This window comes from Carassius gibelio, chromosome B7, assembly GCF_023724105.1.
Source record: "Carassius gibelio isolate Cgi1373 ecotype wild population from Czech Republic chromosome B7, carGib1.2-hapl.c, whole genome shotgun sequence".
In the NCBI taxonomy this organism is placed as follows: Eukaryota; Metazoa; Chordata; class Actinopteri; order Cypriniformes; family Cyprinidae; genus Carassius; species Carassius gibelio.
Window position 1 is genome coordinate 19,146,750 of NC_068402.1, and position 14,630 is coordinate 19,161,379.

Below are 14,630 nucleotides of genomic sequence, written 5' to 3' on the forward strand. Positions count from 1 at the left end.
ACCAATATGTGTGTTTATGAATATGTAAAGAATAAGCATCCTCCTCTCCTCTTGGTCAGTGCGCTTAAGATCTTTATTAAGCTTTATGCAATAGAAAAAAAAGCATACACTCTTATGTACACTTGCTCTTTAAGGGCAGTGGTAGATAAGTCAATAATTACAGTGTGTTCATTCCATCAGCTTCACTGGGGTAATAAACATTGATTTTACCCTTCAGCAGGTACAGTTAAATACGGGATGTATTTATGAATCCCTATAATAATTAACATATTATAAACATTTGAAGTGTACGGAGGAAAGAGAGCACGATGGGCAAAGTCATTTTGCTGCATTGGTCATCTAACAAGATTCCAAGGTTTGACTTTTCCTATTTTCAGAATTGCAGAAGAACAGTATTTAGTAACCGATCTGATTGCATGATTGAATTTCTTTAGTACAGTTTAAAAAGTTTCATAACTCTCTTAGAGATAATGATATTCCAATGTGAAGCCTTCTTAAGAGTTTGCATCACGGTTGTGGATACTTTTTATATATTTGTAGTGAACAGCCTACTTCAAAACGGTTCAGGTATCAGAAGAAGACCAGAGCAATTGGTAAGTTTTAAAACATTCAGAAAAATGGAAATCTGGTTTAATTTCTTTTTCAATGGCACAATAGTCACTTCACTGCTCATTAAAAAGAGATTCAGGGCTGGTTTGGAGATACAGATGCCATGAATGGAAATCTGATGTGTATATGAGGTAGAAACATGAAACCAAACCCAAGATGTTGGAGAGGCAAGTCTCTGCATCTTAAAATGATGCTAAAGAATAAATACCCTCTCTTGCAGACCAGGCCTATTAACAGACCGGCACGCCACAACCTCTTTGGTTTAATGCTTTAAAGTCTGTAATTGCCGAAACTGGCAGCTAGTGAATAATGTAAAATGAGCCCTAAAACACATTTCTCCCTCAGTGGTAATTCTGACCACATGTTCTCAGACAAACTGTTCAACTGAGATCATTCCTGCTGGTTTACATGCTGCAGTTTCATCAGTTACAAACGGTGTATTTAAATACAAACTAGGAGGAAATTATATTGCACCATGAGAAAATGATATTATGAAGTGGGTATCTACTAAATCAACAGGGAGAAATAAAACCAATTTTCCATTTCTCAAATTTACGGACAGTCCTTTATGCCCTGATTTAAATTAAATGCTTGAGATCGAAAATCTTATAAACAGGTTAAATAATTGCACTAGTCTTCTCCTGTTTTTTTGTTTTGTTTTGTTTTGTTTGTTTTTTCAAGCATATCACAAATTATAAATGTTTTCAACAGTTTTGCAAACAGACAACAATACATTTAATATTTAATCTGTAAAATCACATGAAGATCACCAACTAAATACAAGAGGAACAAACATCCAGACATCGAATGCAGGGAAGAAATAATACTTTCAAGAGCATATATTCATCATAACTAAACATATTTACAGACCTCTGCAAGATCAAACCTTTACAGTAACATTTGACATTTCTCAGCTCAGTATAGAGTGTCTCATCCCATTTAAAGTCTATAATGCCTATCCCAATCCATTGAGGAGATCCTTTTGAATAATGACCTATTCCAGAACCTCAAGAGGATCACGCTAAGAGGATATTGATGACTAACTTCTCCCAAGCTGAACTCATGCCCTGAATATGTCGCTCTGAAGGTAATGGAATACACAGCTGTTGTGGTCAGCAAGCAGCTTCAATCTTATGACTTCCTTCATTTGGGAAGTGGAAGGTGCAGGTACTGGAAACTGAATCTCACTCGGGAGGACCATGCTTTCTGGGACAGTCAAGCAGGAAGCTTTTCCATATGTTATCGGTTCTGGTTGTGATATGTTCTCCAGTCACATCTTCTTCACCCTTGTATGGCGATTCTGCATCCTGTCTCAGAAATTTGGGTCAGGAACAGTGTTAATACTAACCAAAAGGACTTGATTGATACCATTTGTGCTATACTGGGAATTTAAGTGAATGAATACAATCCCGTAATTCATCAAGTCTCTTTTGGTTTATATTTGCTGTGATTCGCTATCTTCACTTTTGGGAAAAATGAGCCATGACTAAAGCAATGTCATAGGCTTGATCTTCACATTACTGTAGTGCAAAACTCCAGGGGTTTTAGCAGTGCAGCAATGATTAGATTACTGGAAAAGTCATTTGCAACATGACCTCAGCTTGATTTCTTCAGTGATTCAGCCTCTTGTCCATTGCTCCACCATCTTCTTGTAAACACTGATTCCTTAAAACATAAACTTCTGGTTATGACACACAGTTTCAGCATCATGGGACTATGAAGCCTCACAATGTACTGCACAGTGCCTTCCAAAGTTTCAAAGGTGTCAGGGCCAGAAGAGCCGGGACAGCCATTGTACTTTCCACATCATACCCTCATCTCCGCTGGCTGCTTCTTCCCTCCATTCATCTGGTGCCGATGTTCTTATACTGGCACATGAGCAGGTTTTTGAAGGTCTTTTTGAAGGTGGCGTTACAGAGTGCATAGCAAGCGGGGTTGATGGTGCTGTTGACGTAGCAGAGCCAGTAGCCAATGGCCCAGACTGTGTCTGGAACGCATGAGTGACAGAACGTGCTGATTAAAACCATCACATTGTATGGCGTCCATGTGATAATGAAGGCCAGCAGGATGGCGAAGATTGTCTTTGTCACTTTCTTCTCTCGTGCCGCCATCTGCCTTTTCCTCTTCACCTGGCTGCGGGCGATGCTGGCAAACTTGCGCGCCACTGTGCGGGGACGGTTCACGGGAATGGAGCGCCTCTCGCCGGAACTGTTCGGTGGGACGATCTCGATTGCTGTGATGCACTCGTCTCCTGCTTGTTTGGTGACTATCTTGATCTTGGACCATTTGGATTGAGGGTTGACTTTAGGGGCGGCTGCCGGAGCGGGTGTCAGACCGGCTTCTGAAGTCGCCTCACTGTTCGCGCGTTCTTTAGGCTCTTTAGGTGCAATGCTAGCCGTGCTGGAGTCATTCGAGATCTCCTTCTCCTCCGGGTGCGCGCAGGAGTCGGCTTTGGCGGACACCACACACTCGTCTACTTTGCCATTCTTCATGGTGTCCACCGTAGAACAGGTCTCCAAGCTGGGTTTAGGAGGAGACTGATTGTTGTTGTTCTGCTTCAGGAGGTGACTCTTGAGCAGACCGCTAGACTTCGGCCCTTTCTTCTCTTTCTTGGCCTCAGGCTTCTGCTTGGACACCCGGCTGCGGCTGGCCAGAGAGATGTGCACATAAAGCACGGTCATGATGACCACTGGCAGGTAGAACGCAGCGATGGCCGTGCCGAACGTGACTGCAGGGTTGGAAAGGAACTGGATGTAACATTCGCTAGGCGCTACGGTCCGTTCTCCGACGATGAACTGCCAGAACAGGATAGCGGGAGCCCACAGGATGAAAGACAGTATCCAGGCAGAGGCGATCATGAGGCCGGCCATCTTGGTGGTTCTGCGTGTGGGATAACTGAGGGGTTTGGTCACACAGAAGTATCGGTCGAAGCTGATGATTAACAGGTTCATGACAGAAGCGTTGCTGACCACGTAATCCAGCGCGAGCCACAGGTCACACACAACAGGGCCGAGCGGCCAGTAGCCCTTGATGATGTAGACGGTGTAAAGGTTCATGGAGAACACACCGATGATGAGATCTGCACAGGCCAGGCTAAAGAGGAAGTAGTTGTTGACGGTCTGGAGATGTCGATTGACCTTTATGGAGAGCATGACGAGGATGTTGCCCACAACGGTGACGAAACTGAGGGATCCTGTGACCAGTGCGATGAAGACCATCTCCACCGTCTTGTAGGAGCTGTCGCCGTCTGCCACAACCGCTGCACACGAGCCATTGGTGCTGCCGCTGTCACAACTGAAGTTGGCATCACTGGATACGTTGCTCAACGAGCCTGAAATAAACACACAACAGATAAATAAATGATTTGAGCATGTGTGGATGCAATTCTATAAACTAATCATAGACTGATAAAAATATATGCAGTGTTTGCATACGAAAAAAAAACAGCATGACATTCATTATGATGCATACTGTTGCAGAACATTCATTTGCATCCTGAAATATAAATATGCTGTTTCTATTAAAAGGAAGCGACCCAGTTCTCCATGACTTCTGTAATCATGCTCATACAGTATGGAAAGAAAGAAATCGGTGAGGAAAATCCTTTGGGATTCTATTGTACATTTGTTTGGTAGAATGTGACCCAGCTGGCAAGAAGTGTTTCAACAGCTCTGAAATCACTTAGAGCTGTCGCAGTTATCATGAATCACACAGCCCTTTACAGTCTGCAGGATTGTGCAGCCTGGAATCAAACATTAGCCCAAACATTCCTTCTTCTTGAACAGTGTTTGGGGTAATGGGGTTCAGTCTTTCAATAATTCCTGCAGAATACCAAAATGCTTTGATTAACATAGAGTTGTGTAAAATCCATTGTCTATCTAACCACTGGCACTAACATCTGACCTAAGAGTGGTCATTAGGATTAAAAAAAAACAAAAAACGATGTACTTTTATATATGGTATTTATTTTTTGTGTCAGTTTATGCTTAATGAGTTTTTTTCAGTGTTATCATTAAATACAAACCAGATGTTTTCCGTCATTTATTATGAAATATTTGGTAACACTGAGGTTCAATTCATTAAAATTAGTTGATGAAATAATAATTGCATGTAAACCAACATATTGTATATAAACATTATATAAACAATGTATTATACTTTTTGGTTAATACCCCCTATATTAACATTTAATGTTGTGTAAATTAACGTGAATGCATTATGATTCTTTGACAATAATATATAAAGTAACATTAACCCAGATTAATACATAGGGTAAACATTTTTGTTCACTGTTAGTTCATGATACCTAATGCACTAATTGAAGCTTATTCTAAAATCTTACCAAATAATTACTGAGCTTAGGCTGAGCAGTCTCAGGTGAAGAGAAGATTAATTAAATGCTCATGATTAATAACACCCTCATGTTTTATTCAGATACACAAGCTTGACTCCTTACAACATTATCCAATCAAAGGATGCAAAGCCTCCCCGTCGCTAAATTCAACTGACCCCCTGGGCTTCATAATGATCCGAGCTGCTCAGGAACAATTAAAGACAATTATTTGACATGAACCCTGAGAACCTCTGTGCTGAGAGAAAATGATCATCTCAAGCCTGTGAAAGCACACCTCTGTACACTCATTTACTATTTGCACACAGTCCATAAAATGAATATTTATACTGCTTCTTTATCACAGATATTCAAGTAAGGATTTTGTATTATAAAATATTGAGGGTTTTGGCATGCCATTGTGAATGCAAACGTGGGTTGCATTTCTACAAGTTTCGTCATAATGCGTGCTGCATGTTAAACTTGACGAAAGGCAAGAAAAAGGCAAGTAAGAAAACGAACATAAAAAACAACAACTGAACTTTTCTGAATGCATAAATGTGAGAAGGTTTTGCTTTCAGGTAATGAATCATCTAACCTTTATATATACTGAGAAGCTGTTCTGTTCATACTGAAAGTATTAATTTAAAGTGCAAAAACCTGCAAAAACTCTCTTTAACATTGCCCTTTTAAAATTCTCGGGAGTTGATTCTGTCATATCTTTTGAAGGTTGCCATCTTCTGGATAACCAGAGAAACTACAACCCATCACCATGAATAACCACGGCTAAAGACTTGCGAAGTCTGCCTCCCTAAATTATGAAATGCTTTAAACTACTCTTGATGAGTAAAGACATCTTTATTACAATTCGATCTGAAATGAGTTTCCCACCAGAGGCAGGACATGGACCCAGCCCCTCTCTTTATCTTTATTCTCTCTTGAAACCACCGGACTGATCATCATCAGGCATCAAAGCGCTGCCACACTCCGGACGGCCAGACACCACATTTCCTATTCCTTTTGAAAGCTTCTGACAAACAGACACACATTCTCTCCTCCTCGCTCATGCCAAAGCAGATCACACTTCTTAAAGACTGTGGCCAGTGGAACTTCAGAGATCAGAAAGTTGATATAGTTTGGGTCTGGCTCTGTATTCCCCCCTCGGGTGCAGGTGATTCAGTTTGGGGAGAGGATTCTTCACCCCTTATCAAATATGAATCAACAATTACTCAACTGTGGATCCGAGCAGAGCGGAAAGATAAGTGTCAAGCCTCATTAAATATGAATCAAGAATATTCATCTGATATCACCGTGGGACAAAGCTCTCCAGGACTGTTTTATTTAGCTTTCTTGTACAATTTGACTCTGTACACAAACCCCAAAGTACTCTAGTCAAGCAGAACAGCTGAAGATTGACTAAGTATGTCATGCAGCTATATAGCCAGGGTCAGTAGATTGGATTATTTTTTTAATAATTATTTTTATTTCTATTTTAGTTTAGGTTATCGTTTTTTTATTTCAGTTTATTTAGTTTTCATTTTAATTTTAGTATTTTAAAGCAGCCAAAGCAAATGCACTGATTAGTATAATTTAATGAAAAATATCTTAGCAAATTCATTCATTTTTCATTGCAGTTTTGTTAATCATAGTAATACTGGTCCTTATCTGTTCTACTGTCAGTACAGTAAAAGTGCAGCCAGAAGCTATTTCTCAGAAACCTGCAGCACAATGTGTCAAAAAAGAAAAGAAAAGTAGAATCTCATCACACCACACACAGCACACATGCTCTGTTGCACACATCACATGCATGCATCACAGAACCAAAGGCAGGGTCTGAGGAGCGCTCGCATACAACAGCACCACCTCATCTCTGAAAGATCAGCTTCAGTTGAAAGCTTGACTTTCTGCCTCGCTTCCTCTTATCTGATCTGGCAGTTTGTCATTAAAAATCTCACAGCTGGAATCAGAATTCATAAACAATGATACCAGTAGAAAGCCTAGCATTCAAAAATGAAATCAGTTTACACAAACACTGTGAGACACAATCAAAGCGAATGTATAATGAGACATTCAATGTCAGGACAAATCACTCTCTCTGATGGCTGCGTTTTTATGGTGTGTCCTTTACATTCGATTATATTTCTATCTTTCCATAACGTCTGTGTATGTTTTTTTTTTTCACCCATGAAGACCTTTATAAAACACTGTCCTCTCAGTGCTGTATGGCTGCCAGGCGATGTTTATGTTTGTTTGTTTTGTTTGAGGGTTTTCCCCTCTTCTGAAGGTTACTATTCAGAGTCAAAGCTCTTTGAGGATGGAGTGACATTTGTGTGCTGAGAGGGTGGCTGAGCTTTGAACCAGCACTATGTCAGGAGATAAAAACAGTCTGGAACATTTCGACATGCTGACAAAAATCTCAGCTAAGCCTGCACTAAACATTCAATTCTTGCTGTTACCAGTGGATTTTGAACCGATTGTGCAATTGCAATAAAGTGGCGCTTTGCAGCTTCATGGAAACTGATGACAAGCAAAGCCACCACCCTCTTCCTCCAAACCGCAGATGATTCTATCTGGGCCATTTTTTTGCAGTTTGCATCCGATGGACGGAATTGAATATCCATAACGGAGACAGGCAGTCAATCTCAAATTAACCAATGATTCCCGTATCTCACTGCATGATGAATATGTGACACCGACAGCGTGTACTACTGAAACCGACACTCAAACGTACATCCACTTATATAGTCCAAGAATAAAATATTGTGTGAGGAACTGTGAATGCTTATTCGTGGATTCGATCTGGGATTTTTTTTAAAGGGCCAAGAATAAACATATACAAAACCACACCAACATCTTTTAGTTTAACATAACCTACCATGGATTACAAACCTTAAATGCATGATGCAGAATCAAAATGGCTAAACAGTTATTACATGCACAATTAAGCAAGTATAAGCGCCATCTCTTTTTTGTGATGGGATCTCGTTCTGAAGTTCTCACACAGCTGTGGCTGTGGAGTTGGCAGGATGCAGATGCAGAGAGGGTGATCAGTGCTCAGCCTGCAGCAGTGAGATATGAGGGGTCTGATCTCAGCTGGCTCTCAGCACCACAGCAGCTCCGTGCCTGATCACAGCCCCATGCCAACACCACGCAGATGTATTCCTCTGCCCCATTCTGTGTTCCTCAGCTTAATGTCCTAAGCGAGTCGATATTGGACCTGCTTGACAAAGCTTTGAAAAACAATATCCATCTAACCAGTCTAGAGTTACCAAGAGGACAGTAATCTTTGTCTACAGAATGACCCCAGAGAGGTCACTGTGAGCGCAGTGATATGTCACTGATGTGTTAAGACGTAATTAATATTGCTCATTTCTAACTGAACACCATTAGGCTGAAGCAGAGCTCCTTGGCTTATATAATCATAATAATTCATCTACTTTTACCCACCCTCACCTCTACTCATATCTCTCTCTGGACACATTCTGCACATTAACTCCTTATTGATGACCTTTATCTCTCCCTTTCTCTCAAGCACATTCGCTCTGTTTGATGTCTTTTGTTCAAGTCAGTTATTAAATCTATGTGGTGAGCCTGACAAAAAAAAAAAATCTTAGACACACACCAAATCCTTCTGAATATATTCAAAACTGACATAAATCAGAATTATAAATATATGAAATCATAAATAGCTGTTATGTAATATTGCATATACAGTTACAGTATAAAAAGAGCTTTAAAACCATGAATAATTATAGATTATTGCTGCTCTTTTTTAAGAAGTATTAGAAAAAAAGAGAGAACAAAAGAGGTATTCTGTCCCACCTTACAGTGTTTGTGTCAGTGCCTTCAAAAGCCTGTTATTGTTCATTGGAGACTCTACCTTCTTTCCGCACTGATGCTAGGCATCTTGGCTGCGTGTACAGTGAGGCGGTGACATCTTGTCAGAAATACAGTGAAAGACATTTCCAGAGTCTCCTAAGCGAGTCACAAACCGAGACTTTTATTTAAGCTGTCATTCTCTCCGCTGTGTGTCTCCTGTGCTAAGCACTGGGATGCAGAAGACAGCAGCTGTTGCTTCACACACACACACACACACACACACTGGCACACTCTTACATGTTCATAAAGTCTAAACGCTTCTACTTTTAAACTCAACTGAATGGCAAGAACAGGAATGGATTCAACTCAGCTGCAGAGGATTTGACTATGGATGCAGTCACACACGCTTGTCTGCACAAACAAATGCATACACACCAACAAACACACGGATGCTGCTCATTTAGTGACTCTATTGGGACTAAAAGCAGAAAGCCTCCAGTTACCAGCTGGCAGATGAAACATAAAGCCATCTGCTACCAAATATACTTTTCCCCACCAGTATATAAAAAATTACACATGAATATCTGTTAATTAACATAAACCTATATAACAGTGTAATATAATAACAAGCTGAAAGCTTCCATATAACCATCAAAAAAAAAAAAGTTTGTAATTAGTGATTTAGTGTAGTGCATTTTTCCAATATTCATCGGGACCAGTAACGGAAAACATCTTTGACAATCAAAAGTTAGAGTTTGTTAACAAGGCAGCCAGGACACACAGACAAATACACAGACAACGCACAGGCCTCTGCAGATTCGGACAGACATCGCAGTGGGAGTGTGTGTGGGCTGCTTTGTGGTCTGTTCATCAGACTCCTCTTTTGATTCTGCTATGTGCTCGTTATAAGATCCCCCATACTGGCCACTGGCAAACTAATGACTCTCCCGTCCTGTCTCCCCCACACACAAACACACACAATCCTAATTCTCTGAATATTGGATCATAATCAGGCACAATGCCCTGCTGTGCAACAGTTTAGCAGCGCTGATTAGGCTGATCAGCACACAGATGAGCAAAACATCAAAAGCATCGTGACAAGTGAAGAGGAGTCCTCACACCAGTCATAGGCTTGACAACACATTTTAATGGGAGGTTTTAAAAAACTAGTGAAATATTCTAGATGTCTCTGATTGGCAGAGAGAGGTGGCGATGTGGGTGATGGTTTCCTGGTAACTGTGCCATCCTGAGCGCCATGAAAAGAACATTTGCAATTATTTACACACTCCGGTCCACAACTCACACAGTTATCAGCATTATCCTCTCCAGTAGGTGAAAACAAATTTGTCTATGTCAGTGTCTGATGATTTCCAGTGGCATTCGGTGGTATTCATTATGGATAAGTACAAAGTTCAGCATTGCTTTTCTCCCAAGGTGCTGAAAGACACAATAAACTCCATTAATACGGCAATTTGAGTCAACTCCCATGAGAAATTAATCCACAAGCGTGAAAACTCTGGAGATTACATACATGGCTTCAGAAGACTTCACTGGTTGAAATCCTTGTTGTAATGATATATTAAATATAATTACTATCAGCACTTAAATGCACAGTTTCATAAGCTGAGGTATTTGTACTGTATGTTCCCTCAAAGCCATTTGATGCATGCTGACAGTAGAGGGCGCCATTTGGGATCAGAATCTGTTTTAATGTCCCATGAGAGGCTCTACATGATCTCATAACTATCCACTCAAGTCGTCTGCACAGTAATGATATACTGTACTGACAGCTAAAATGTTCTGCGTCTGATGAAATATTTGGTCTAAAGGTGTCACAGGTGAGGGAACTGTTGGTGACCAGTGGCAGGAAGCTCAGGTCTTTGTTTAAAGCTACTGTCAAAGCCAAACCTGCTGCTTCAGCTGTTATAGCGGTGTTTTCTCTCCCTGTTGAGATCCCACAGAGAACTAGCTGTGTCTCCAGGCATTTCACTCTTCTCTCAGAGTGTTTGCGTTTGAGTGTAACAGAGTGAAACAGCAGCATAGCGACACACTTTCTTCTGTAAAACTGGGTTAACACCCAGCCAGAGACAAAGAGAACAAGAGTAAGGGAGAGGAAGAGTGGAAAAGCCCGACAGAGAGAGACATCAGACTTACACTCTGGGGAATTCTTCTAGTACATTACCAGTTCACACAGTGAGAATCATGGTCACAGAATCAAAGAGCCATCGTCATGCGCAGCAATGAGATTTGATTGAGTCGGTCAGAGATAACAGAGCTGAAAGATTTGTATTCCTTTAAAACGCTCTCCAAGTGAACTGTGACTGACGCTCAGTCTTTTAGTTTCCTTCTCCCATGTTCAGTGCCCCAAAATGTCTGTTTCTGTTTTCATAGTTTGGAGAGAGGAATCTGTGCAATTATCTGAGGGGGAATGTGTGTCTGCTCTGTGGTGATATGCACTCTGCTTCTTATGAGCTTAAATGGCAAGTTTGAGAACTGGATCCAATGCTCAGAGTATTTAGATCAAATATAAATGTGCATTCTCTACTGCATAAGGGATTTTTAATGGTTCATTGAAAGTGAGGCATTACTGAGCAGGGTTTACTTTTCCCCCTTTCTCATCTATTTCATCTATTTAAACCAGAACAGGTGGAACAGACAGAAAGTCATTGCATGTTCAAATTTACATTATATGTGTATATAGGTTGATTGGAATAGAGAGAGACAGACACAGAGAGGGAGAGAGAGAGGTTTTAAGGTTCTTTTTTTCACAATTTGATTGTGCATCAAGCTTCATAGAGGAAAATACAAAGTAAATGTTGTGGTGGGTGTATAACATTAGGCTGTGTTACTTCTCTGCACTAATCATAAAGCACAAGCTATAGAAAGACCATAGAGGCTTGAGAATCAGGTTTTGATAGATCAGTTAAAAGAGCAACCAATAGTGAATTGTCCAGAAATGCCTTTCTGCCTAAAACCTACACTAATCTGCATGTAAACATAAACAGTAGTCTCACCTAAATGTCAGTTAGCCATTGTCAAATCCACCCTCAGCCAATTCGTCAGGACATCCAGACAAAAATCACCACAAAATCAATCATCAGTCACACACACACACACACACACACACACACACACACACATGCACACTATGTTTACGTAGTTTGATATTTAAACTCCTTTTTCTCCCCTGCATTACAGTAACTACATACACAAAACCAAAAATGTTTGTTTGGAGCAAATTAGAGCCAACCCAGTTTATGGTAAAAGCCTTTGTTTTAATTACACAAATGAACCATTTTTTTAACTGTATCTAGAATTAACAAAAGCTTGTTCTATTTTACCATGTAATGTATAATTTGAGTTAAATATTTCAGATAGAACTCAAAAAATGTACTTAGATGTAAGTTTTTCGAGATTTTAGAATTTGAACTACACTTTATTTTTTTGTTCCCAATCTTTGCCTTGAAGTGCATAGTGAATGGGGAAAAACAGGTTTAGCCATTTGCTGGTGTTTGTAAATACCATTAATACTTACTGCATATGCTTTTCCAGCTCATATTGACACAAGGTGTAAATGGACCTACAAAATTACATATACTTAGACAATAACAGAAAGCCTTAACAACATGTGAGTTACTTTGGACATGATCTCAACATGTACTCACTGAATGCACATATTCATCGTAAATGTCTTTTGTAATAAGAGAAACATTTTCTTTTCTTGTAATACTGTATTAATCTTGTCGCCTTCACTCGCAACTTACCGTTGAAGTTCCAGGGCGCGAGACCCTCTGCTCCAGTGCTGTTAGTTACATTCATGTTGCATGGTTTTAAAAATGCTCAGTAAAGCCAGAAGAAAAAAGAAAAAGAATCCACCCTTCCTCCTTCACTCCGTCAAGTTCTTCCTCAAGATTGTCAGAAGGGCTATCCTTATGTTGCGCGGGAGCACTTTGTTTTTCACATCACGCGCTCTTTGCGCGCGCGGCTCTCGCCAGGGGTGAGGAGCTCATTAAGTCTTTGACCATCGCGACTGGCTGCTCAGCTAAACATACCTCGAGCGAATGTTTTTTTTCTCTAGATCGAGTCGGTTTACATACCGCCAGGTGTGGCTCCCATCTGCGCGAGCGCCTCTGGTCTCTTTCCAGGAGTTTAGCGCGCGGCTGAGGCAGCGGACTTTCAATGATGTCATCCACCTCCAGCCAATCACCTGAGAGTCCGCAGGTTCGATCCGAATCAACCAAGAGCTAGTACTGTCCTGTGAACCCAGCGCTGTCTGTTCCCGCAAACTCTAAAACATCCGTCCAGATAAACGCATTTACTACAGTGACCGCCTTACAGACTGTCAGACCTCATTACAGGATCTGGGTAACCACAGGCGGAGGGCGAACCTACTACTGAGTAAAACCATGGTCTGAATTATGGCGGTTTGTCAAAATAAAAGGGTTAAGTATGTTTACGGTCAACTGTGGTTTCTAACATGCCAGTATAAAGATTGTTCTTTTGTTGATCCTGGATCAACATTACTGTCCGAAAATATAGACTAAACTCAATCCCTACCCCTAAACCTAACCCTACCCATAACATATCTCTAAAATCGGTGTGAAATGATAGCTGATGAATAAGGGCTTAGTTCTCATCCAGCTGGCTGTAAACACACGTGCTTAAAGAGAATCGCGTTCGCCTGAGGTAAAGCAAAATGATCGAGGGAGTTCGAGAATAATTAGAATCACACCGCCAAAACACAGACCTAAATATTCGGCTACAAATACATCACACCTACACTTCACTTACAAGCAAGTAATTCAGAAAAGACCACTTGTGTTACTCCTCGACAGACTGCGTCCTGAAAATACCCAAATGAAATTCCCTTAAAACGTCGAGCCAATGACTGTCATAGCATCATTTGATCATTGAGAAAAACTACCAGGCTCAGAGGAGTGTTTTTGCCCCACTCCATAATTTAGAGTTAATAGTCTTTAAAACGTCTACAAGCAGATCGTATTCCAGTTATTTAAAAAGACGCTCACATGGTACAGTTTAAAATCTCCAGCCCATTAAAACTAAGAATAAATTCTTTGTTAAAACCAAGTATTGCTAATTTAAAAAGAAACATTTAACATACTTGGATGAGCTTTGATTTTACCATATTGTTAACACGTGTAGTGGCCTACTAATTCACAGATTACATTTTTAACGCACGCACAAAGCTAGCCACTGATCTGTTGTCGTTTTCCCCTTATCACTAGTAATTAAGGTGTGGAATTGGGGAGGGGAACCTGAGACACGTTATCCCAGAACACCAGTTGGAATCCCACAGCATCTGTGGTCATACACACATTATGCACGCGGTCAGGGGAAGGCTAAGCTTCCCCCAGCCGTACAGACGCTCCGCCTTTGTGTTTTGTGTCTGTACATCGGTGTAATTGCTTATAATGAATGTGGCTTGTCTCAACACGTCAGCCTCTTGAGCCCAGCACACAAGTTCAGCACCATCGCTCTTGGACAGCGCCCTGCAGCCCGTGCTTTCAGTTCTATTCCAAAAATATCACTTTATAAGTTGGTAATAACAACAAGCCTTGTGCTTTATACATGTGTCATGTTTCTCCAAAACAACAGCAAAGATCCGAATAAATAAAAAATAAATACATCAATACAAATAAATAAACCATAATAAAGCGTATAATGAAGTTCACTGTAAAGTATAGATGGAAATGGGATGGGGTGTTTTCTTCACTCTCAGAACCATCCTCCTCCAGAGGTTTTCAAAACAGCTCAATGATTGCTGTCTGTCGTAGCGCGTGAACTGGCACCAGAGCAATTCATGACAGCCGCACGCGTTTAAACCCGCCGAAGGCTGCTTTGTGTTCTCTGA

General features: G+C 40.7%; 1 protein-coding gene across 1 annotated transcript; it reads right to left on the reverse strand.

The window, feature by feature from the left end:
- Nucleotides 1-51: 51 nt before the first annotated feature.
- chrm4a (cholinergic receptor, muscarinic 4a) lies at nt 52-13,512 on the reverse strand. The gene is made up of 2 exons (XM_052561686.1): nt 12,523-13,512; nt 52-3,940 (listed from the first exon to the last, which is right to left on the reverse strand). The coding sequence occupies exons 1-2, from the start codon at nt 12,575-12,577 to the stop codon at nt 2,454-2,456; spliced, it is 1,542 nt and encodes a 513-aa protein (XP_052417646.1). The 5' UTR covers nt 12,578-13,512; the 3' UTR covers nt 52-2,453.
- Nucleotides 13,513-14,630: the final 1,118 nt, after the last annotated feature.